We start from the raw sequence: 22147 nt of genomic DNA, 5'->3' as shown, positions 1-22147 counted from the left end.
GTATTATTCACACAAACTACGTGGAATATGTGAAGAGAGAGACTGAAGGAACAATGCAAGCATTTTTGCTCGAACATATAAATAAATGGCTTGTTGATATTTACTGTCACAAGGTAAGTCTCTATATCATTAAGGAAAATAATGTATCCATTACATGCCTTAGCATTCTGGCCTTACTTCGACATAGATGAAGCTATCATTTCTAGACTACTAAATCTTGAATTTTGATGAGTCAATATAAATTGGATGGTCATCCTGTTAGTGAATTTTCTAACTGTCTGGCGGTGCTGTAAAATCTCTGATTTTTTTTTTTGTTTGGTGAAAGTGGATAGCGAGAAGCAATTCTTTTATTTCTTATTGATTGCATGAGGCTGATGGACAGAAAGTGATGATAACATGCCTTGCTTCCTCTGGCCCATCAAGCAATCATTCTGACTATCCTCAATGTCATCTTAACTTAAAAGTTTGTGACCACAAATAGAGTTCTTTTTTTTTTTTTTTGGCCATCTTAAGTAAAAGTTTATGAATAATTTTGTTATAACTCTAAAATGTCCCTCATTTGATTTCAGGTTATTAGACTTTCTGCTGCTACCCAGGATTATGATGGTTCCATTATATGTAACGTCCATGGAGTGAACCCCAAATGCCTTGCCATTGGTAAGAAAAAGATGGAACAACTGCAGAATGGAGGTCATGCCTTTACGAAAGGTGCCTACTATATTGGGAAGATGGTATGGAGCAAAGGCTACAAGGAGCTGATCAGACTTCTCAGTGACCACCAAAATGATCTTGTAGGACTTGAGGTTGATTTGTTTGGCAGTGGAGAAGATTCAGATGGAGTTCAAGAAGCGGTGAAAAACTTGGAACTGATAGTTAGAGTTCACCCAGCACGTGATCATGTAGATCCTATATTTCATGAGTAAGCTTCATCATGCCAACTGATTTTGCCAGATTTTGGAAACATCACTTCGTTTTCTTGATTTTATATTTAAAGATTATAGACCAAAGAAGAATTTAGTTAGAAAAAAAGGTGCCTGAAGTGCATCAATGGAAAAGAAAAACGATTTAATTTGTTTCTTTTATTCTGAAGAAAAATGATTCAGGTTGAATCAATTAATTAGTCAATTATAGACGCCATACCATCTGAGCAACAGAGTAAGGCATCAAACTACATGTTAACTTGAAAATTACTCAATCTGCATAAGTAATCACATGCTAAGCCAGTCTTAGGATAACAAAAGTATGCTAAAATACAATGTTAATATTATTCATGTCAAGTCAAAAGTCATTTAGATATATGCTGGGAAAAGCCAACTTAAATCTCACTTCTACTGCAGTCTTGCATGCGCCTCCCTGGACAAGACAGCAGTAATCAGCTAATGTTTAATACTCCTTTGGTCCCAAATGTGGGAGCTAATTAGGGAGTTAGTTTCTGTATTAAATGTAAGACCTTAATCTATTTTATTTTTATATTTATCAATTTTTTTTCAAACTAATTTGTCTAAGTTATAAGTTGATGTGTAATGTAATGTTACATATGGGTAATGTAGGGGGATCATATTAATTTGTTAGAATTAAGTAATTTATTCACATTTCTTAACCTATCCATATTAGTTAAGTAGTTTTGATATTAAGGAGCGGAGGAGTATTTTTTTTAATTGAAATGTTAATTAATTCTCTAAGCTTCCCCTCTTTCTCTTGTAGAATTTTTTCTTTAGATGTTAGTCATAAACGACCCTAGGTCAGATGAAAAACATCTTGGAGATGACTATTTTTTGGACCCTAAAAACTGTCACTAATTTGGGTTTGAATTATTCCTTTTGTTGGCTCCCTAACAGACTGTACTGACCCAAAATCAAGAAGATTAAACTCTCCATTGTACGCTGTTTCTTTTACAAATCAGTGGTATCTTTCAAGGCCCAAATTATAGAATTTGTCTCTTAGTGAATGCACTACTTGGAGCATGCAAACGTTAATCCATTCTGTTTCTGTTTTCCAGTTACAAATTGTTTCTGAATCCAAGCACAACAGACGTGGTTTGCACAACGACAGCAGAAGCTTTAGCAATGGGCAAAATTGTTGTATGCGCCAACCATCCCTCAAATGACTTCTTCAAGCAGTTTCCAAACTGCAAGACATATGATGACAGCAATGGGTTCGTTAAAGCAACAGTTGAAGCACTAACCGAAGACCCTGCGCTACTTACTGATGCTCAGAGATATGAGCTGTCCTGGGAGGCTGCCACAAAACGGTTTCTTGATGCTGTTGAGTTGGACAATCATTTTGCCAGAAAATTTTCGGAGAGTTCTTCTAGAAAATGTATGTCTGCATCTTCATATTTGCAAAGAAAAGTGCAAGATACATCAGCATGTCTTCATCAAGCAGTTTCAGGGAGTGAAGTTTTTAGAAGACTATTTGGAGCAATTCCGGGTAGCTTGCAACCTGATGAAGAGTTATGCAAGGACCTTGGCTTAGCTATTCATCCAAAGAAGCAAAGGTGAAATTAATGTTGGAATATATGGAGATCATTTTAAGTTGCCCGTGCCCTAGAGGTGCGGAATGGTTTTTAGATGCCAAGGATCCCTTTCTTGTCACTCAGGAGAAGATCTATTGCCTGGAAATTTAATCTGTACAGAAGGCAGGATTGATCCACGGGCAACATTGCTGAAACAAAGCTTTTGTAACTATACAAGCATGGAGATTTAGGTGGTCAGATTCGTTTGATGTTGTCTTTCCTGTGAACACAATAGTATAAACTGCACCTTATGTTCTAAACTGTGATGGGGGTATGTCTGCTTGCGCTGTAAGCCAGCAGTGGACTGATGAACGCGGGGAAGAAATGGATCTAATCAATTGGTTTCTTTCCTGGCCAGTCTTGTGAAGTTGTGACGTCATTGTTAGCAAGGACAATATGCGACATGCGTTATGCAATAACCAATGTATACAATAACACAGGTTTAACTCCAACCAAAATGTTGAATATGTTACGGAAATAGAAAGATCTCTTGATTTTTGACAGTGGGAAGTTTGCTTTTGGTCCAATTCTGGACTTGTGGTTGAGAAAGCGAATATTCATTGTTATTATTTTCATCTTTATCTCAAATATGAAATACAAAAAGTGGAACGAAAAAACGCCGGGTTCAAACTCTGTACAATGAGGCTCATCTTTGGTTGTGGGCTTGCTCTAATTTCCGTAATTTGCCTTCTGCCACTTATTTCTACCAGTGGTCATGTTTTTCATCATAATGAAAGAATTCTATGTTCGTGTATGATCTCTTTCAGCATCTATTCCTATCTCACTTCATCTAAAAACTGTTATGGGTATGGATCAACCTTTTTAGGTTAACTGATATATAAGCAGCTTAATTAACATCATTTGCTTCCTGTTTCTTGCAGGACTTTTATCTCCCCTCACAATCCTTACATGAAATATATTACTTTTACTATCTTTAATGTAAGATCTAATTAACTAAGTTGAGTAGATTAAAGATATGGATTAGATTAGTTAATATGATTTTTTTTTTGGTATAAAATATTTTAATCATCTTCCTTTATTCTCTTTCTCTCATCTCCCTCAATAGGGTTAATTTAGAAAAAATTGATAAACATGTGAAATAAATCTTACATAGGTGATCAACATTAACTTTCAAATTAGATCTTCCATTATGATGTCATTGTTGGCAGGGACAAATTGAACTGGCTTAGAGAAATGCAACTATAATTATGGGGAGTTATTACAAGATAATGAAAATGACATATCTAAATAGACAATTGTATTAGTTACAAATATATTGTAGGGTATGTAACTCGATCATTAAAGCTTAGTTATAAATCTTATGATATAAATGTCTTTTTATAAATTCTTAAGAATTAGCTATAAATTCATAAGTTTAATTATAAACATTGAAATAAATAAGTTGTAATTTACGAAAGATGTGTAAAAAAGCATTGAAAAATTAGCTTAACTTGCAGAATTTCACAATAACTTTCAGTATTCGCAATTGAATTTTTCAGATTTATAAAAATTTCACAAATTTAATTTATTTATAACTATTTTTCTGTTTTTTTACTATTAAATTTTAAGAATTTATAATTTATCTTTTTAAAAAGGATTAATATAATTTTTAATCTCTCAAGTTTGCTTTTATTTTAATTTTGGTTCCTTAAAAGACAAAACGGTCTAAATTTTTATTGAATTGTAGTAATAGATATCTTAAATGAAAAGAAACTTCAAAAACCAAAAGGTTAATATAATTTTTGGTTTCTCAAATTGGCCCTCATTTTAGTTTTAGTCCTTCAAGTTTTAAATCATAGGTTTTGGGTTTTGAATAAGCAAAATAATCTAGATTTTTATTGAGTTATAGGGATCAATGTTTTAAATAAAGAGAAACTTAAGAGATCAAAATATGTGATTTGACACTTGAGGGACCAAAATTAAAATGAGGGTAAATTTGAGGAACTAAAAATTGTATTAGCCCGAAACCAAAACTTATGTTTTAAAATCTAAGGACTACAACTAAAATGAAGACAAATTTAAGAGACTAAAAATTATATTAACCCTATAAAAATTATAAAATTTTTGTATTTTAAAACTTATTTGGAATTTTTTGCCAGCAAAACTTATTTAGAATTAATCTTTTAAAATTTACAATTGTTTTCATAATTTGCAACCAAACCATATTGCTAGTCCCCTAACAATATTTTTATTTATTTACTACCTCTCATTCTAGATATAATGGCTACAAAAAGTTTATTTTGGTCCAAAAAATTAAATTACAATTCATTTTATTTTTAAATTTATATTATTTTTCTTAAAGTATCTTATAAATTGTAAATAGTAAGAGGGTTTATAATGATTAGGAAAATTATTTTAGAAAAACTGACATATATATTTAGGTAAATTCTTTATATTTATTTTCTGATAATACATAATGACGTTTTTTTATGCGGCTTTGTTATTATTGTATCTAAACTAATTTGTTTAATGAGCATTTTTTGGATTACTATAATTTTTTTCTTGAAATTTAAGCCTATTTTATTTTTAGCTTAGCAAATTTCAAACTCATAGTTTTAGTTCTTAAAATTTAGTTTAAAACATTAGTCCCAAAAAATATAACTGTGTTAAAATTTACTAAAATATCATAAATCACATTAAAGTGGTAATGTACACTTACTAGATGATACCTAGCTGGATCTTGTGTAGATAATAGAAGGGGAAAAAAAAGAACAAACCCTCAAAATGCATCTCTTTTGTTTCTTGTTTTTTCTTCCTCACTATTCATTTTCAAAAACTGTTCTTAATTTGTTATTCACACAATATCTAATTATATGTTATTTGGTGAGTCTACATCACCATTTTTAATGTCACATTTCAACAAATTTTAACAATATTACACTTTTAGGAACTACTACCTCTGGTCCTTAATATAAGACCCCGTTTGACTTTTAGTTTGGTCTTAATTATAAGACCCCAATCCATTTTGTCTCTCGTATTTATGCATTGTTTTCCAAGATAGTCCTTCTAATAATGATAGTTCTAACCAACATACTTAATTAGCAAGGATATTTTAGGAATGACAACACTTATTTGTTACAAATAACTAACTTAACTTACTTCCTTAATCTCCTCAAATTAGTCAACTGGGTCTTATAATTAGGACCGGAGGTAGTAATATTTTAAGATGAATTAAATTTTAAAGGATAAAATCACGGATTTAAAATGTGAAGGAATGGACTCAAATTTAGGGAGGAAAATTTTTATATATATATATATATATATATTTTTAATATAAGCAAAGTCCGTTGGAAGATTGGGGAGAGACGAGGCGGCAATGGCAGCTAGACCCTCTACTGTTCTTCCTCATCCTCACACACACCCTTCCTTGACAGCTCCGAAGATTTCACCGGAAATTGACCCTCTTTACGCTTCTAAGACTCTAGCTGCCTTTCAAATTTGGGGACTTAACGAATCGCTTCCGCAAACTTCGCATGCCAATGGCTTCTTTTCTAAATTCATTCGCAGTTTCATTAACGTCGATCGAGTCGAACGGGGTCGAATCATTTGCACAATTTCTATCAAACCTCCTATCTCTGTAATCGCCTATATCCTCATATTTTTCTTACGCTGCTATTAGTGTTACTCTTGATGTTCTGCTGGGCAGCATAGACATTTGGGAAGAGATCAGTTTCTCACTTTCTTGAAGGCCTATTGAAATTTTTGTTAATCGCATTACAAATATTGGAATTCTTGTCCTTTGATTTCTTTGTGTTAGTAGATTTTGGAGGTATGAAAAATTCTATGTACATAACGCGCATTCAATTGCGAGGCTGCAATTTTGTTTTCGTTTTAGAGTTTTCACCCCTCTTCCTCTTCCAAGAACTGAAATGATTCTTTCCATTCCAGATTTATACAAGGGAACTAAATAGAAACGGCTACCAGTTTTTCATAATGTTTATTGGATTGGAATTGCAGAATTATTTTGGAACACTGCATGGAGGGGGTCTTGCATCTGTGGCTGAAGTGATATCTATTGCTTGTGCTCGAACTGTTGTACCTGGTGATAAGCAGATTTTTCTCGGGGAAATGAGCATGTCTTACCTCTCTGGTGCTCCGGTCACTGTGAGTCCTCTGTTTTGAACTTCGATTCTTCTGTTTGCTACATAATGCTTTTCTTTGCATGTTCTGCGAATGAACAGTTGAATTGCCCTGATTTCGACCCCTCACGTTGTGTCACTGTTTCTCTGTGGAAGTTTTATTCTTCAGAAAAGCATTTCATTTAAGTTTCAACGTTAAGCTGATGTGCCAGCGTTCCTACCAATACAAATAAAGTTGTTCGGCATCATCCACTGCAATTACTAAAAATAATGGGCTAATAAGGGTAAACGTTCAAGGTGTTAGTACTAGTGATGCATTCTAGGATGTCGATTATAAGCAACAAGATTGCATTCCAGGTTGAAAATGCTCCTCAACTTAAACGCAACCAAACCCACCCCTTTCGAAGTTTCAAAATCCAAACTAATCCAACACATCAATTTAGGGTAGGTATTTCTGCTGTATAACATTTTGATGCAGTTTTTGAGGTGTTTGTTATTAGTTTTGCTACTAAGAATACGACAAAAGCATAACTTTTACTTCCTCTAATCCACAGTGCAAGTCACTTTAACTCATTTATCAGAATAAAAAATTGAAAATTTTTTCTAACTTCAACCATATTAAATGAGAATGTGAGAGAGAGAGAAATACAAAGAGTTACATTTAAGCATTAATTGTAAGGACAAAATTGATAAAGAAGCATTAATTACTCTCTAAGTTATTTATATTTTTGACCATGTTAAGTCTTGGAAAAATTTGTTGTGAACTGTAAACACTAAACACCTGCACAGAACTTTACCCATTGGAAGAAAACACCTGGGGGGGGGGGTTTAACCATTGGAATTAAAAACAGTACTGCCTTTAACTAGAAGACTGAAGTTTTTTTTTTTTTTTTAAATAGTTATGATTAAAAACTCTTTGATCCTGCTAGTTGCCGGATGACTTATGGTGGCTGGCTGAAACTACCATGTTTATATGAAGACTCTGATTACCTGGGTAGATCCTTCATTGCATGGTTATGCTCTATTTGTGCAGGCGGAGGTGATAGCTGATGCTTATGTGGTGAAGAGCGGACGAAATTTGACAGTAGTTTTGCTTGAGTTTAAGTTGAAGAAAACTGAGAAGCTAATCTATAAATCCCATGCTACCTTCTATAACTACCCAGTTGCCAAGTTATGAAGCCTTTGTTTTCTGGTATAATGTAACACAATTAAGATAGCATTTTTATATAACAATTCATGTGAAGCTTAGATACATAGTGATATGCTCTTAATTATATTTATTTACAAATCTTGTATGCTTTATGGTTTATGACTGGAATGCCATGACATTCAATGTTTATGCCATTGCAAACCAAATAACGATTGGAATAGAAAGAGACGGATTGTCTCATCTTATTAGTCTATTAGTCCAAGTGATCGCCATATATTGCAATCTGATTCTTATGACAAGTTAGGTAAGTAAACATCTTTGCATGCCAAAACATCAATTGGTTGTTGATGACTGACGCTTTCGTCCAAGCTTATCACAGTAAACTTGCTACAAAATATTTTATCGATATTTGAACCCTTTTTAATCCCAGCGCTGTCCAAGTTAATTTCTTTTTTTTTTTTATAAGCACAGGTTTTTTTTAATTAAAAATAATCTTATTTGATACGCTGTTAGACTTTAAATATGGATATTTCTCCTAACGGAGATTTAAACATTGGTTCAACATGGGTGACTAATCCTTAGACTCAATCCCGTAGATTGTCCAAGTCAATTTCAACAACCAGCTAATTCTAAGAAAACATTGAGTCCAATTAATGAAATAAGATTCACATTCTCGAACTCGCGCGTTATTTATGAAGTGACAAGGCGTGATCAGGCCTAAACAAGAAAAATATAAGGCCTTCATTATATATAATTATTACTCCGCAAATGAAAGCTCGGGAAATGAAGAAATCTAATTGCCCGCCTCTGCGAGGACTAGAAAAGTCCATCCTACGGGATATGAAATTTCTCCCGTAACTTTCCAACGGCAGTCGTCCCCTTCAAAGCGCCCTCATATTGGTCATCTGAGGCACTTTCTCGGGTCAACTTTTAAACTAACTACATTAATATTTTTAAAATTATTAATCAGATCAAAGTATACATTTAGCCCTTTTATTCTAAAATTGTTAATAAAAAATAATGATATTGAAATCTTAAATATTAATAAAATATTCTTAAATGTTAATATATTAAGTTTAATTTTTAAAATAACTATGATTGTTAAAAAATCATCATTTAAGCCTAGCGTTTTTAGTGTTAAAAAACTAAAAATATACTTTAAAAATTAATGGACCAAATTAAAATCTCGTATAAAGTAAAATGACCAAATGTATACTTTAGCATTTAATTTTATATAATGTTTCCTTTTAATTTCTTAATTTTATAAAATATATTTTTAGTTTTTTAATCTGAATATTGTTAATTCTATTAAAAAATGTTAACATTAAAAATTTAAATATTGACAAAACATTCATAAAACATTGACACAGTAGATTTAAAATTTTAAAATGATAATTATTAGCACAAAAATATCATTTGAGAATAACAATATTAAAATTTGAAGACTGAAAAAATATCTTATAAAATTTAAAAAAATCAAACTAAAATGAAATTAAGAGCATCAAATGTGCACTTTTACATAAAATTTAATATCAAAACGTACATGTACGTTTTGCCTTCTCAGGTATATTAGTTTGCATTGTATGGCTAATCTGATTACTCCTTGATCCTTGTTCATTTCTTCCTCTGTTTTCCTTCCTAAATAGAAAATAAGTTTTTATATCAACTAGTAGTAATTGAGATGTCAACTTTTTAAAAAATATTAAAAATAAGAAAAAAAATAAAAAGAAATAAGAAGGACTAAAAAGAAAATTTGACCAAATGAGGCCTCGGACTTGGTCTCCCGAATCACGCGTGGGTACATTTGCACGGAGATATTAAAAGGAAATTATATTATCAACGGAAAGAAATCACCCCTCTGCTTCTCTCCTCCTTCCCTCTGGTTTCCTGCAATTACGGGATATAAACATGCTCTCAATTGATGTTTCAAATCCAGGAGTTGTTTTCCACACCTTGGGCGATGTCACGCATTGTAGAGATCACCATTTTATCAGCGGAAGATCTCAGAATCAATGGAAAGCCCTTGAAGAAGAAGGCGTTGGTGTCAGTTGGAGGCACTGAGACAAAAATGAGCACAGAGGGTGGGAGCTGGCCGTCATGGAAGGAGAAACTTGTGGTGGAAGTGCCGCTGCATGCAAGCTTTATAGTGGCCGAGGTTAAGTGCAGAAGCTTGACCGGAATGAAGAGCATAGGGATGGCAAGAGTGCCTGTATCGGACTTCGTCGGAGGGTATGTACCGGAGAATGAAGTGCATTTCCTGAGCTACAGGATGTGGGACAGTAGAGTGAGAAGAAACGGCATTCTTAATATTTCGGTGAGGGTGAAGGCCGTACCGCCGGTGAAAGGCATGCCCATATGCATTGGCAGCAACGCTTTGACCGGAGTTGCTACTGGCATTCCGGTTTGCTATAATTAATTGATTGGATGACCAAACAAGAATACGCACAGATCCCAGTGTCAACAATTTTCCACTATACCCATCACCACAATTTTATTCATCTGACGTTGAATTTTGCCGCGTGCATATCCTATATAGGATTGGACAGGCAGATAGATATATAGAGGGACATCATTTGGAGGAAAATCCAGCACAACCGGTGGAATAGCAATATCCTGTACAATGCACTTATTTTTTTATGAACATAAAACATTGTTTTTAATGTTCTGTGGTTGCACAAGCGCAAGGCTTTCAATAGCACTCATTTGTGTGCTTCATCATTTTCTATACGCTCTCATTTCACCACCGAATAAATTCTTTATTTCTAGCTAGGTCCACAATCGTTCGTTTTACCTAGATTGCCCATAATTTTTGTAATTCAAAGTGTTCGCTCGATATTTCTGTATGAAACCATCTATTTTTTTCCCCCTTTTTGTGTGAAAAAGTATTAAAAAAAAACGGTAACGCCATCAAGTTGAATCCTAAAGACTCATCATGATACGAACGAGATTACAAGCATAGCTTACATGTTGCCCACCTTGAGGTTATATATTTTGGTGGTTAAAAAAAGCCTTTACATTAAATTTACATTAATACCCCCAAATTTTTTAAATGCTGAGGAGCGTGTGCGGGACGACAAGAAATAGAGACTCCACGGAAAATAATGGGACGGTCCAACTACACCTCAGGAGAATTCAGACTCAAAGTCAACCCAGCGACAGCGTCATAAATATTTTTTCAGAGTCGTAACGTTGACGTTCGCATGCACAGCGAAACAACCTCTCCTTTTCTCTCTCATTTCCTGCCTATTCTGAACCCGCTTTACGTCCTCCACTTCCCTTTCTCAACCTCAGCGCCAAACAAATCCGAAGTCGTGTTTATTGCATTCATTAATTTCATCATGCGCGCGCGCGCCTCATTGCTAACCCTAGAGGTCACAGTTTTATCCGCTGACAACCTCCGTGTCGATCGGACTCCGTTGATCAACAATGTTTACGTCGATGGAAGTGGTGAAGAACGTTGGCGTGGCGAGGATTGCAGCGTCAGATTTTCTTGGGGGCGGGGGGGGGGATGGCGGAGGGCTGTTGTACGGTTTTGAGTTACGGGTTGGTAGATGGGGATGGTGGGCCTAACGAGGTGATAAATTTTGCGGAAAAAGATTCTTATGGGTTGTTCATCTGCTTCAACAACAAAACCAGTTGCGGTGATGACAAAGAAGAAGGTGAGTTATTGTGGGTTTCACTCGTTTTAAGTATAATTTAATAATAAAAAAAGCTAAAAGAAATGGGAAGAACCCAATATCAAGATGCAACTGCCATCCCAACTCCATTCACACATTGGATGCTCATATTTGGATTCTAATAATATTCATAAATTTCCCCGCAACCTGGCTTGACTCTACTGCTAGTATGTTATTGTTTCCCCTTGTTGACATCGTCAAAACAGCCGAAACAGGAAATAAAAAAACTCTGATTCCCTGTTTGATAGAACCTTCGGCTCGCGTCCAAACCTTAAAAACCCCGGATGCCGGCCAAGTTATAACTTGAAGAAATCTCAGGAACTGTAACCCATTCATCACCATTGCGCATAATATTTATTTATGCATAGCCCTCTTTATTTGAGTAGCCTGGGGCTGCAGAACTTGTCTTTTCATAAGCAATGGCAGTAACAACAAAGAGGTACGCGTAAGCTTGTACTCATTCAGCTTCATTCCTTGTTCTTCTTCCTCACCACAACAAACTACATATTCAACTCCATTATTGCATTCCCTAAGTGGGGTTTCCAGGTATGCGGTCGTGAGCGGAGGGAACAAGGGAATAGGATTCGCTATATGCAAGCAATTGGCTTCTGAAGGGATCACGGTGGTGCTGACAGCCAGAGATGAGAAGAGGGGTCTTGATGCTGTTGACAGGCTCAGAGAGCTTGGCCTTTCCGATCATGTCATCTTTCATCAGCTCGATGTCACCGATCCTGCTAGCATAGCATCCCTCGCTCATTTCCTTAACACCCACTTTGGAAAACTCGATATCTTGGTGACAATCATCTCCATGCCTTTGTCTACTCTATTCTTTTCTGGATTTGGATGGTACTTAATACAACTTGATAGTTAATAAATGTGTCGCCATCACTTTGATGCCCCCCAAGTTTTTTATGATTCTCTCTAATTTGTGCTCATCAAGGGTAAATAATGCAGAAATTTTCTCTGCAATTTGTACCGGGAGAGAAATTAAAAAAGAATCGGTCGATTTTGTGTAGGTAAATAATGCAGCCATACCTGGTGCGATTGTTGATGGTGATGCTTTGGCCAATTCTGGAATTGAGGTGTGTTTTTCAAAAAAATCAATTTACGATGTTATCAATCACTGCTCGAAAAACAGAGTTATGTCATCCGGGCCAAAAAGGACAAGATCGTAATATGTTGATGTTCACTTTAACAGAAGGGTCTTCAACCGAATTGGACTAAAATCGCTGCAGAGAACTATGAGTTAGCCGAAGAAGCAGTGAGAACAAACTACCACGGAGCAAAAGAAATGTGCAAATCACTCATACCGCTTCTTCAATTTTCAAATTCTCCAACAATTGTGATGCTTGCCTCCATGATGGGAACGTTAGAAGTATGTGCACAGAGTGACCTCTATCCAGAATCTTAATTAGTTGCACTTTTGGTCTAATGTTCCTTTGCTGGACAATGCGTTGTTGCAGTTTCTACCAAAGGGAAGGTTGAAAAATGTACTGAGCGATGTTGAAAGCCTGACAGAGGAGAAGATTGAGGGCATATTGAAGCAGTTCCTGGAAGAGTTTAAAGAGGGTGATTCATTAGAAGCAAAAGGGTGGCCTGCATTTATGGCTGCATATCATGTTTCAAAAGCTGCTTTGAATGGGTACACAAGAATTCTGGCGAGGACATACCCGTCTTGGGGCATTAATGCTGTTTGCCCTGGCTACGTAAGGACAGATATGACCAAAAGTTGTGGAGTGCTATCTCCTGATGAAGGTGCTGAAGTTGTTGTGAGGTTGGCCTTGCTGCCCAACGCTGCTCCTTCTGGGCTCTTTTTCTATAGAAGTGAAGAGAAGCCATTTTGATCAAACACTGTCATTTTCTATTAATCTTTCTTTACTCATTGCCACATGCTCAAAACCCAATATTTTCATGTAATAACCCGTCTTGGTCATTGTTTTAACTTGGTTTTCCGCATCTGATATACAAATCATCTTTTATTTTGGGTGAAACAAAGTCTCGCTTCCGCTTTGCAAAGTCGTCTTCTTAGAACCTGCAAGTCAATACAAAAAACCAGTGTTAATAATAGGCAAAAATAGCATTCAGGTAGTAAAAATCGGATAACATGTGACTCGTGGGTAGAAGTTTAGGATTCAAACCTAATTTTTTCGATTCTAATGAAGGGGGGACAACCTGTTAGGCACCAAAAAAAGACTCCAATAGACTTATTGAATTGCAGGGACATGCCCCCGTTATATTTGGGCAGAGCTAGAAGCTTGCGTCCAGCCTGGGCTAGCCCGAATTGTCCTTGAAGAAAATAATTAATATGCAGGTCTGTATTTATTTAGGGCCATTCCCTGTGTTTATTTTTTGAAATATTTTTATAATGAAAATAATAAAAGAACTAACTTTTTTGATGCTTATTTGTTCATATTGGATCACTGTCGTTCACCTCTTCATTTATATTTGTATATTTAATTAAGGGTTAAGGTGCGCCCAACACTCTGAATTATTTTTTCAGGTGCGTCCAGTGTCTTAAAATAATTTTCAGTTCATCCAATGTCCCAAACTAATTAAAGCGGTGCATCCATATCCCAGGCTAACAGAAAAATTAAGTTTAACCATTATCTTGTTGACTCAGCCAAAGGTTAACCGAAAAATTCTACATGACGGACACGTTGGCTTCTGATGTGTATTATTTTGACAGGTTAAGGTGCGTCCAACACCCCAAACTATTTTTTCAAGTGCGCCTAGTGTCCTAAAGTAATTTTTGGTACATCCTATGTCCCAAATTAATTAAAAAAGTGTGTCATATCCCAGACTAACAAAAAAGTTAAGTTTGACCGTTACCTTACTGATTTAGTTGAAGGTTGATCGAAAAATCCTATATGACATACGCACAAGCGTCTAATGTGTATTATTTTGACTAAAAATTTGATTTATTTCCTTCTTTTCTAATGTTTATCTTCTTCCAGTTTTTAAACTTAAAAAAAAGAAAGACCACCGATCCACTTAAATCCTGGTACATGTACGACCCATTCAATCACATCCTCATCCTTAACATTTTATCCCATTTCTTCCATCACTCCGATTTGAAACCGCAACTGTCGTCACAACACACTTCCGTTTCTGTCTCTGTCAACTCCTCATCTAACTCGTATTTGCTTTCCTCCTCGTAGAACATAGTAAACTTCCCCTTGGTCACTCTGTCGCCATCGTCGTCGCCATCGCCTTCCAAGAAAACACCTGCCGCCACCAGGTTCGACTCAGGAGCTTCAGTCAAAATAATACACATCAAACGCCTGCGTGTCCACCATGTAAGATTTTTCAGTTAACCTTTGGCTGAGTCAACAACGTAACGGTCAAACTTAACTTTTTTGTTAGTTTGGGATATGAACGCATCGTTTTAATTAGTTTGGGATACTGTATGCACCAAAAATTACTTTAAGACACTGGGCACACCTGAAAAAATAGTTCAGGGTGTTGGATACACCTTAACCCGTCAAAATAATACACATCAAACGCCTACGTGTCCGTCATGTAGGATTTTTGGGTCAACATTTGGCTGAGTCAGCAAGGTAACGGTCAAACTTAACTTTTCTGTTAGCATGAGATATGGATGCACCATTTTAATTAGTTTGGGATACTGAATGTACTGAAAATTATTTTAAGACACTGGGTGCACCTTAGTCTTTTAATTAATCAACTTTACTTTGAGAAAGGTTAAACAAAGAATAATTCATGTTAATGCGCACGCCATTAGCCCAAATGATTAGGATCGATGGGGCTAAAGGTATTGAGGCCTCTTTTCATATTCGGACTTATTCAAACTAGCCTAAAATTGAGCCTATCCAAATTTTTAACTTTATCCCACGAAAGTCTTCCCTCCTCTTCTATTTAGTTACCCATGCAAAACAATAAAGATTGATTTTATAGATATTATATCTGTTTTAATCTAAATTACTCCCTTAGGTCCTAAATATAAGATCTATTTTATAGTATAATTTATATTATAAAATAGATCTTATATTTAAGACAGGAGGAGTATTTGTAGAAATTGATACAAATGATTATAAAAATTGCTCATTCACATAAAGCTGTAATATATTAGTTTCCTTAATGTGATATATTAGTTTTTTCTCGATCACAAATTGACTTACTTGACATCTGATATCCTCCCCATGCATTCAAGGGACGGACAAGAACTACACAGCCGAGGAAACTTGAAAGAGACACACACAAGCACGAGTATAAGACAGTAGTTTATGTGGAGGAGTATAAATTAATATATGTGTGGGTGCTATAATTTTATTGGAGAACTTGGTGAGAAAGATTAAGGAAAACCTCACCTAAGCAGTTAATAAGCTGTTATGTGAGCTGAAATAATTGTATGAATCTATCATATTTGTGAGTCTCATTCAAGAGGGGATTACGGTTTCAGTAGTTCAGGGGATAGAATGCGCATGACCGCCTAAACTGGAAAATGGAAAAACGCAAACTGGTCATCACCGAAAGATGAAACTTGAAAGAGCCAAAAGAGGCTAAATAATGAGACAACGAAGGCAGGTTTGGAGGAAGGTGCATGTGATATGAAAGCCAAAATTGGTGGGTAAGGTTCGATCATTAATGTCCTTGTGCTCCCAAATTACTCAAGCGGTGTGCTTTCTGGCCTAATAATACAGCTTCACTTGCAAATACGTGACGTGTGGAACTCAATTATGTCCCCCCATAAATGTCAAATGGACGCTGGCAGTGGCACAGAGCAGGACCAACAAGAATTTGCGTAGAGAAGCCATCATCCTCTGCTTCTTCACCGGTACTTTGCTTCCCCCTCTACTACTACGTCGTTCTCTTTTTTCCTGGTTTTTCTCTGCATCCTATCCCCTCTGCTGCTTTATTCAGTCTTCACTTCACACATTATTTTAAATATCATTGATTGGTATGTTTATATCACCAGTTTATTTTCTTCCTTCCGATGTTTCTTTTTTTACTGAAGATTTTTCTGTGATCATAAAAACAAAGCTAGTTCATATTAAAGAAAAACTATTTTTACAACTATTTTTATGCAATATTGCTTATTAAAACCAAATGTTAAACTGTAAGATTCATCTAATTATTTTTATAACATTAATATTTTTATATCAATATTTTTCTTGAAAAACTTATGCTTCAGTTTCCTGCAGATAATATTAAAAGACTTGATGTAAAGGAGAAATTTTATTCTGTATCCAAAAAAAAAGAGGGCGAAATTTTATTTGTAAATTTTAAAACTTGAATTGTGAATGAGTCTTTATTTTTAAATTTGCTCATATGTCCTTAATTCATTCTCATTCTCCCTGAAATTTGCACCGTAATTATGATTCCGGATTGACGGCACCAACACGTTCGGGTTCCTATCCAGTTATCCGAAATTGCCCAAGCCGTCATTCTTCCTGTCCACAGTCTTCCTCATCTCTACGTGTATTCAGTACTGCTACAGTTACACTTTTCCTTCCCACAATTTTTCGGGTTCGGATTCTCTCGGTGGCTGGTTTCTTCGCCTCTCACAAGCCTTGAATCCTACCCATTTAAAAACAAACTATAATTTTAAAAATAATTTTACAGTATATGAAAAAATTTGTCTTGATTTATTATAAAAATTTTTAAAAGCATTTCTAAATTCAACCCCATCTGCGACGCAAACAAGGAATTCCGTCATCACCTATGGTTTGGCATCTACATTACAGATTACACCGGTTTCCTCTCTTCACCCTCCTCTTCTATCATTCTTTTCATTATTTGACTCCTGAATGCTTGCTTTACTCAATTAAATTTTTTTCCCATTCTTGATGCTTCTTCGTCGACTACTGAACTTTATCCATTCTCAAAAGTGGTTCTGTGACTTGAATTTTTACTCCACTTGATTGTGACCTATATCAATAAGCCAGTTTATTTTCTTAGTCTTAAGCATCATAGTGACAAGAATTTAATCATTGGGGGTGGGACACTCATCCAACTATTCTCAGAAGCTCAGAGTTACCACAATGTCGAATCCGAGCCCGGGGACACTAAAGCCTTTACAGGTTCAATTCAATCAATGCAGAGGCGTTCTTATTCTTTGCCACTGTCTCCCTGTTTTCTTCATTGTTTATTCTTTCCTGGTTCATTAACTGCCGAGGCCTTCTTGCTGCATCAGTCGAATTTTAAGATGATGACAATTTATGCTAGAACTGTAATGTATTATGTATATGTGGGAGCTTGACAATAAAACGTTGTTATTCCCTCTCGCTTGCAAAGTTGAGAAGCAGATCTCTTGTTATGAGCTGTTAAACCGGGAAAAAAAAAGGAATTGGTTTACTGCTATTAACAACTTAGGAAGACTTAAAACTACAATGAAGCCTTTATTTATTTTTTTCCCATCTCCCATTCTCCCTTGGAAAAGCATTGATTGATATTTATAGGATTGTCCCATTCTCCTTTGTTGGCTTTGTTGTCTTCATATTTCTTACGGTCTTGGTTTTCTATCATGCCAGCAAGAGATGGTTCAATCACTTGTAAAGATAGTTTGGGTCTTCATATTGCAATTTTATATGATATGAAGATGAACCGGATGGCCTTGAGTGAGGAGTGAAGCCTTCTCGCCAACTTCAGCTAGCAGAATGCCGAAGGTTTATTGTTTTAAAGGCATAAAATATAGGCAGCCATCAGACGTTTCATATTCCACTTTTAATACCTTTTGACATGTCTCCCCGTGAGTGCTCCGATGAATTGGATGGCTAGGATGTTAAGATTGATGAGGGGGAAGTAGCTTCTGCGAAGATACCCTCCGCAATCTTGAATATCTCGTCCAGTGAGTCAAGAAAATCAGTCGCCAAGTCGATCCGATCCGATCGGATCGGATCTCTGTAAACCCGACTAGGAGAATACCTGGGAGTCCATTTTCGTGGATCCCCGGCGGCTGCGAGCCCCATTTTAAAATGCTGATCCTTGTTATCTTTTTCTTAGGCCCCGCTCAAAGGTCTTCCATCCTTTTCCCTTACAGATCTGAACCACTTTACATAATCCCGAGGAACTCCTTCAGTCCCGTCATTGAAGTTCTGCTTCAAATTTCGAGTCCAAGCTCCGGCATCTGACGTTTCAATCACTAAGGTTTCTTTGATTCTCGTTTGGGCTGCCCAGGCAAGTTTAATTCGTGATTTCAGCTCTGCATTAAACGGGCTCCAAAATGGGAGCTCGATCGTGCAATGCTGTAAAACTCCACGAGTAATTGATTTCTAGATTTGTTGTTACTTTCCTTTTTCGACTTTCCGTCAGTTACTGAGAAGGATGGGCAATGCTGAACTGTAACTTGGGAATTCATCTCTTACTACACGTAGCTTTTATCGGTTTCAAAAATCCGAATTCTCTTGAGATTTGTCACAGACTCCATTTTTGCCACCCATTGTCAGTTTGATTGAGCCGCAGTTCTGTTTGTGTTAAAATTACTCATCTTTTTCCTATTGATTAATTAATTTGAGATTACTGATCCAAGTTCAGAGTTATCTCTGAGTTCCTTATTGGTTTTGCATCAATGTCTTTGAACTTTGAAGGTATATTGATCGGTGCAAAAAGTGGTGGATTTTCCTCTTTTGAAGATATATTCACTCAGAGGTTGAGAAAAATTCATTATATGCTGGTTTTGCAGGTTCTTTGCACTATATAAGCATTAATGGCTGCACGGACGCCCGGCTTAATTGCTTTATTTGATGTCGATGGGACTCTCACAGCTCCAAGGAAGGTATATATTTGATATGGAGCTCAAGATTGTTCGTGACTTTGATTAATAACAAGTATAGCAGCCTGATATATCAATGCAGCACCTTCATGTGTTTCTATGATAGATCTGTTTTTTCCCCCCCCGTCGTCATCTGATGTTATAAAATGCTCATTACAAAACTTAATCGCTGGATTTTTTCTTGACTCCCTACTTTTGTTTGTCAAATAAATCTAGGACTATGAATTTATTCTTTTAGAAAGTCTAGGCTTATGTTACCTCTGGTTAAAATGTTGAACTCAAATGCAAGGTGGTCACCCCAGAGATGTCAAAATTCATGCGAGAACTCCGGAAGGTACATAATTGGAAATTCTCAAACTTTCAAGTGTATCCCTTTTCTATGCCCATCTATCCTGCCAAGAATAGATATTTTCTAACATGTTCTGTATCTGGTAATGTCTGAGTACAGGTTGTGACAGTTGGAGTCGTGGGAGGATCTGATCTCGTAAAGATATCTGAGCAGCTTGGAAACACAGGTTTGCTGTGAGTTGATTTTTTTTCTTTCATCATGCTATAAATTTAGAGGCCTCTGCGTTTGAATGAAATCCAAAGTTTTGAATGCTCATTGGCTGAAAATATTGCGTTTGCTTGATCTTTCCATTCTGTCTGTTTTTTCCTTCCTTGCCCCATCCATAAAGTAGGGAAATAGCCATACCATGTCTTTTAACACAACTTTTGTCTTTGCAGTCATCGATGACTATGATTTTGTGTTCTCTGAAAATGGTCTTGTGGCACACAAGGAGGGAAAACTCATTGCGACCCAGGTTCCTAAGACGGTTTCCGGATTTATTTGAGCAGATTCATGGAATAATTGAAAACAACACATGCCACTTTATCTTTTTTTCCCCCCCTTTTAAAGAAGTGGAGCTATATTGTGAGGATTATACAAAATGAATCCTGATATGTTGAACTTTTTGCTAAGTACATAGAGGATGTTTCTGCCATCTATGGTTATAGAAAGTTGCATTGTCAGCAAATTTTTTAGAAATTGGAGAACTTCAGATCTCAGCAAACTCTTACACTCCCCGCCCAAAAGAAAAAGAAAATAAAGAAAGAATTTTTTTTTTTTTACATGATCTTTTTCCCTCTAGTGTACCATGCTAACTTGTGTACCTCCTTCTTTCCAGAGCTTGAAGTCATTTCTTGGAGAAGAAAAGCTCAAGGTAAGGCTATGTTTGGGTCACTTGAGGCATCTTACCTTAGGAAAACTGAAACTGGATTGATGAGAGGTGTAAATAAATTTATTACAATTTTAAATTATTAGGATACCATATAACTAGACAAAATGGCCAGAAATATGAGTTGAACTAAGTGCTTAAGGATGAAAAACAAGTGAGTAAATGAGATTATAGCCTTGACTTCGTGCATTAAATTCACTAATTTCAGTTTGCTGTTATAATGATAGACTGGGGACTATTTTGCAGGAATTTATAAATTTTACACTTCATTACATTGCTGACTTGGATATTCCTATCAAGAGGTTAGTAGATCTAGAGACTGATTATATAATTTTATATTGATTCAACTTACAGGAAGCTGTTGATCTCATATGACATAATATTTTTAGGGGAACATTTATAGAATTCCGTAGCGGAATGCTGAATGTTTCGCCAATTGGTCGAAACTGTAGCCAAGAAGAAAGAGATGAATTTGAAAAGTATGACAAGGTGATGTATTTTGGATAATATCTTATATTGAGTTTTCATAAATTGATATTCTGCTGGTTATACACCTTTTTCTGACAGTTTGCATCCTGCGTTCTCAGATTCACAACATACGCCCAAAAATGGTTTCTGTCCTGCGTGAGAAGTTTGCTCATCTGAACTTGACATTTTCAATTGGAGGACAGATAAGTTTTGATGTGCGTGACTGTCATGATGATATTGTGACTTTTATTAGTCAAATGATTTTTATTAGTCAACAATTTTTAATCTGAACAGGTTTTCCCTCGAGGTTGGGATAAAACTTACTGCTTGAGATATCTCGATGGCTTCAATGAAATCCACTTCTTTGGTGACAAAACCTACAAGGTCAGTCAATAAAGTTATTGGGTATTTAAACTGTCAAGTATCGAAGTGAACATATGCATTATCGCCCATTTTCTGCCTCCATTAAAACAATCGCTAGGTCATTCCGATCTCTAATCAATCTACATTTGTTAGCCTCTGCCAACCGTGATAGGTTAGTCCCCTGATGGAACAACCACAGCGGATAGTATCTGTTCTTTAGATTGCCCAGAATCCTTTTTTCTTTCTTTTAAATCCTCTGGTAAAGCATGCTGCAAAAGAAGTTTGTCATCTTTTATTTCTTAAAAGTAACGTCTAACCGTATCATAGAATTCAGGCAATTTCATTCTCAAAACCTAGCTAGCTCCTATATCTAATTTTTCATAACTTGTTTCGTCTGTTTTTATATCCTTCAACAATTACCATTTTGATAGATTTCTAGATCTCTTGTGCATGAGGTAGCCTCTAGTGTTCTGTTATGCTCTAGTGCCTGATAACTTTCATATTTACTTTTTCTTTGATCAGGGTGGGAATGACCATGAAATTTATGAATCAGAGAGGACTGTTGGGCACACCGGTTAGTTGTTTTCTTAACTCAATGATTCTATCTGCGAACTTATTTACACGGCTGAGATCAACATCCTTTCCGTGATTCTGGGTTCCTAATATCTTTTGTCTGCCTTTCAGTTACAAGTCCTGAAGATACATTGAAGCAATGCCAGGCCCTCTTCGTGGGAAACCCTAACAGCGATTCTTGAGACTATTGCAGCAATATTTTGTATGCTTTACTAAACAAACGCATTGCAAGTCTTCCTTAAATATTATTTTTGTGTTGTATAATGACAGAGGATTGCACTGCCAATATTCCTGCGTGTCTTTAGCACTCTATTTTTGGTGCCAATAACCGGCTGAGTTTTGAAGTAAATATGATTCTCAGTGGTCAGTACCA

General features: G+C 35.9%; 5 protein-coding genes across 8 annotated transcripts; all 5 read left to right on the top strand.

Annotated features, from left to right (window-relative positions):
- Positions 1-5: 5 nt before the first annotated feature.
- On the top strand, positions 6-3152 carry LOC114740322 (digalactosyldiacylglycerol synthase 2, chloroplastic-like; the record flags this gene model as incomplete). Its single annotated transcript, XM_028928452.1, has 3 exons — positions 6-113; positions 570-919; positions 2000-3152. Coding segments are annotated over 3 exons (960 nt in total), but the record flags the coding sequence as incomplete, so codon positions are not given.
- Positions 3153-5808: 2656 nt separating this feature from the next.
- Positions 5809-7992, top strand: LOC114740320 (acyl-coenzyme A thioesterase 13-like). The gene is made up of 3 exons (XM_028928450.1): positions 5809-6092; positions 6473-6619; positions 7628-7992. The coding sequence occupies exons 1-3, from the start codon at positions 5832-5834 to the stop codon at positions 7769-7771; spliced, it is 552 nt and encodes a 183-aa protein (XP_028784283.1). The 5' UTR covers positions 5809-5831; the 3' UTR covers positions 7772-7992.
- Positions 7993-9695: 1703 nt separating this feature from the next.
- Positions 9696-10471, top strand: LOC114740321 (BON1-associated protein 2-like). Its single transcript, XM_028928451.1, has one exon. The coding sequence runs from the start codon at positions 9705-9707 to the stop codon at positions 10158-10160; it is 456 nt and encodes a 151-aa protein (XP_028784284.1). The 5' UTR covers positions 9696-9704; the 3' UTR covers positions 10161-10471.
- A 518-nt stretch (positions 10472-10989) lies between these two features.
- Positions 10990-13384, top strand: LOC114740318 ((+)-neomenthol dehydrogenase-like). Of its 2 annotated transcripts, none has more exons than XM_028928445.1 (5): positions 10990-11860; positions 11968-12214; positions 12438-12503; positions 12620-12796; positions 12885-13384. In XM_028928445.1, the coding sequence occupies exons 1-5, from the start codon at positions 11841-11843 to the stop codon at positions 13263-13265; spliced, it is 891 nt and encodes a 296-aa protein (XP_028784278.1). In that variant the 5' UTR covers positions 10990-11840; the 3' UTR covers positions 13266-13384. The 2 variants fall into 2 exon arrangements, with proteins under 2 accessions (XP_028784278.1, XP_028784277.1); XM_028928444.1 differs by having other exon boundaries at positions 11956-12214.
- Positions 13385-16145: 2761 nt separating this feature from the next.
- Positions 16146-22147, top strand: LOC114740319 (phosphomannomutase). Of its 3 annotated transcripts, none has more exons than XM_028928447.1 (12): positions 16146-16216; positions 19064-19156; positions 19443-19487; positions 19602-19668; positions 19880-19956; positions 20320-20355; positions 20617-20672; positions 20760-20859; positions 20958-21053; positions 21133-21222; positions 21724-21775; positions 21886-22147. In XM_028928447.1, the coding sequence occupies exons 2-12, from the start codon at positions 19088-19090 to the stop codon at positions 21954-21956; spliced, it is 759 nt and encodes a 252-aa protein (XP_028784280.1). In that variant the 5' UTR covers positions 16146-16216; positions 19064-19087; the 3' UTR covers positions 21957-22147. The 3 variants fall into 3 exon arrangements, with proteins under 3 accessions (XP_028784280.1, XP_028784279.1, XP_028784282.1); XM_028928446.1 differs by lacking the exon at positions 16146-16216 and adding an exon at positions 18322-18558; XM_028928449.1 differs by lacking the exon at positions 16146-16216 and adding an exon at positions 18592-18968.

The sequence above is a fragment of the Neltuma alba genome, unplaced genomic scaffold (genome assembly GCF_004799145.2).
Source record: "Neltuma alba isolate B1F8T4 unplaced genomic scaffold, ASM479914v2 tig00003110_pilon, whole genome shotgun sequence".
Taxonomy (NCBI): Eukaryota; Viridiplantae; Streptophyta; class Magnoliopsida; order Fabales; family Fabaceae; genus Neltuma; species Neltuma alba.
Note: the sequence above shows the minus strand (reverse complement) of the source record. Positions and strands in the feature narration are given on the sequence as shown.

Excerpts from the sequence above, each read along its gene's own strand:
- LOC114740320 (XM_028928450.1), top strand. The coding sequence starts at position 5,832 with ATGGCAGCTAGACCCTCTACTGTTCTTCCTCATCCTCACACACACCCT. Across the intron at positions 6,093-6,472 it reads CTATCAAACCTCCTATCTCT|AATTATTTTGGAACACTGCA; the intron begins GTAATCGCCTAT and ends TTGGAATTGCAG. Across the intron at positions 6,620-7,627 it reads TCTCTGGTGCTCCGGTCACT|GCGGAGGTGATAGCTGATGC; the intron begins GTGAGTCCTCTG and ends CTATTTGTGCAG.
- LOC114740319 (XM_028928447.1), top strand. The coding sequence starts at position 19,088 with ATGGCTGCACGGACGCCCGGCTTAATTGCTTTATTTGATGTCGATGGG. Across the intron at positions 20,673-20,759 it reads TTGGATATTCCTATCAAGAG|GGGAACATTTATAGAATTCC; the intron begins GTTAGTAGATCT and ends TAATATTTTTAG. Across the intron at positions 21,776-21,885 it reads GAGGACTGTTGGGCACACCG|TTACAAGTCCTGAAGATACA; the intron begins GTTAGTTGTTTT and ends TCTGCCTTTCAG.
- LOC114740321 (XM_028928451.1), top strand. The coding sequence starts at position 9,705 with ATGTCACGCATTGTAGAGATCACCATTTTATCAGCGGAAGATCTCAGA.
- LOC114740318 (XM_028928444.1), top strand. The coding sequence starts at position 11,841 with ATGGCAGTAACAACAAAGAG. Across the intron at positions 11,861-11,955 it reads ATGGCAGTAACAACAAAGAG|TGGGGTTTCCAGGTATGCGG; the intron begins GTACGCGTAAGC and ends GCATTCCCTAAG. Across the intron at positions 12,797-12,884 it reads CCATGATGGGAACGTTAGAA|TTTCTACCAAAGGGAAGGTT; the intron begins GTATGTGCACAG and ends GCGTTGTTGCAG.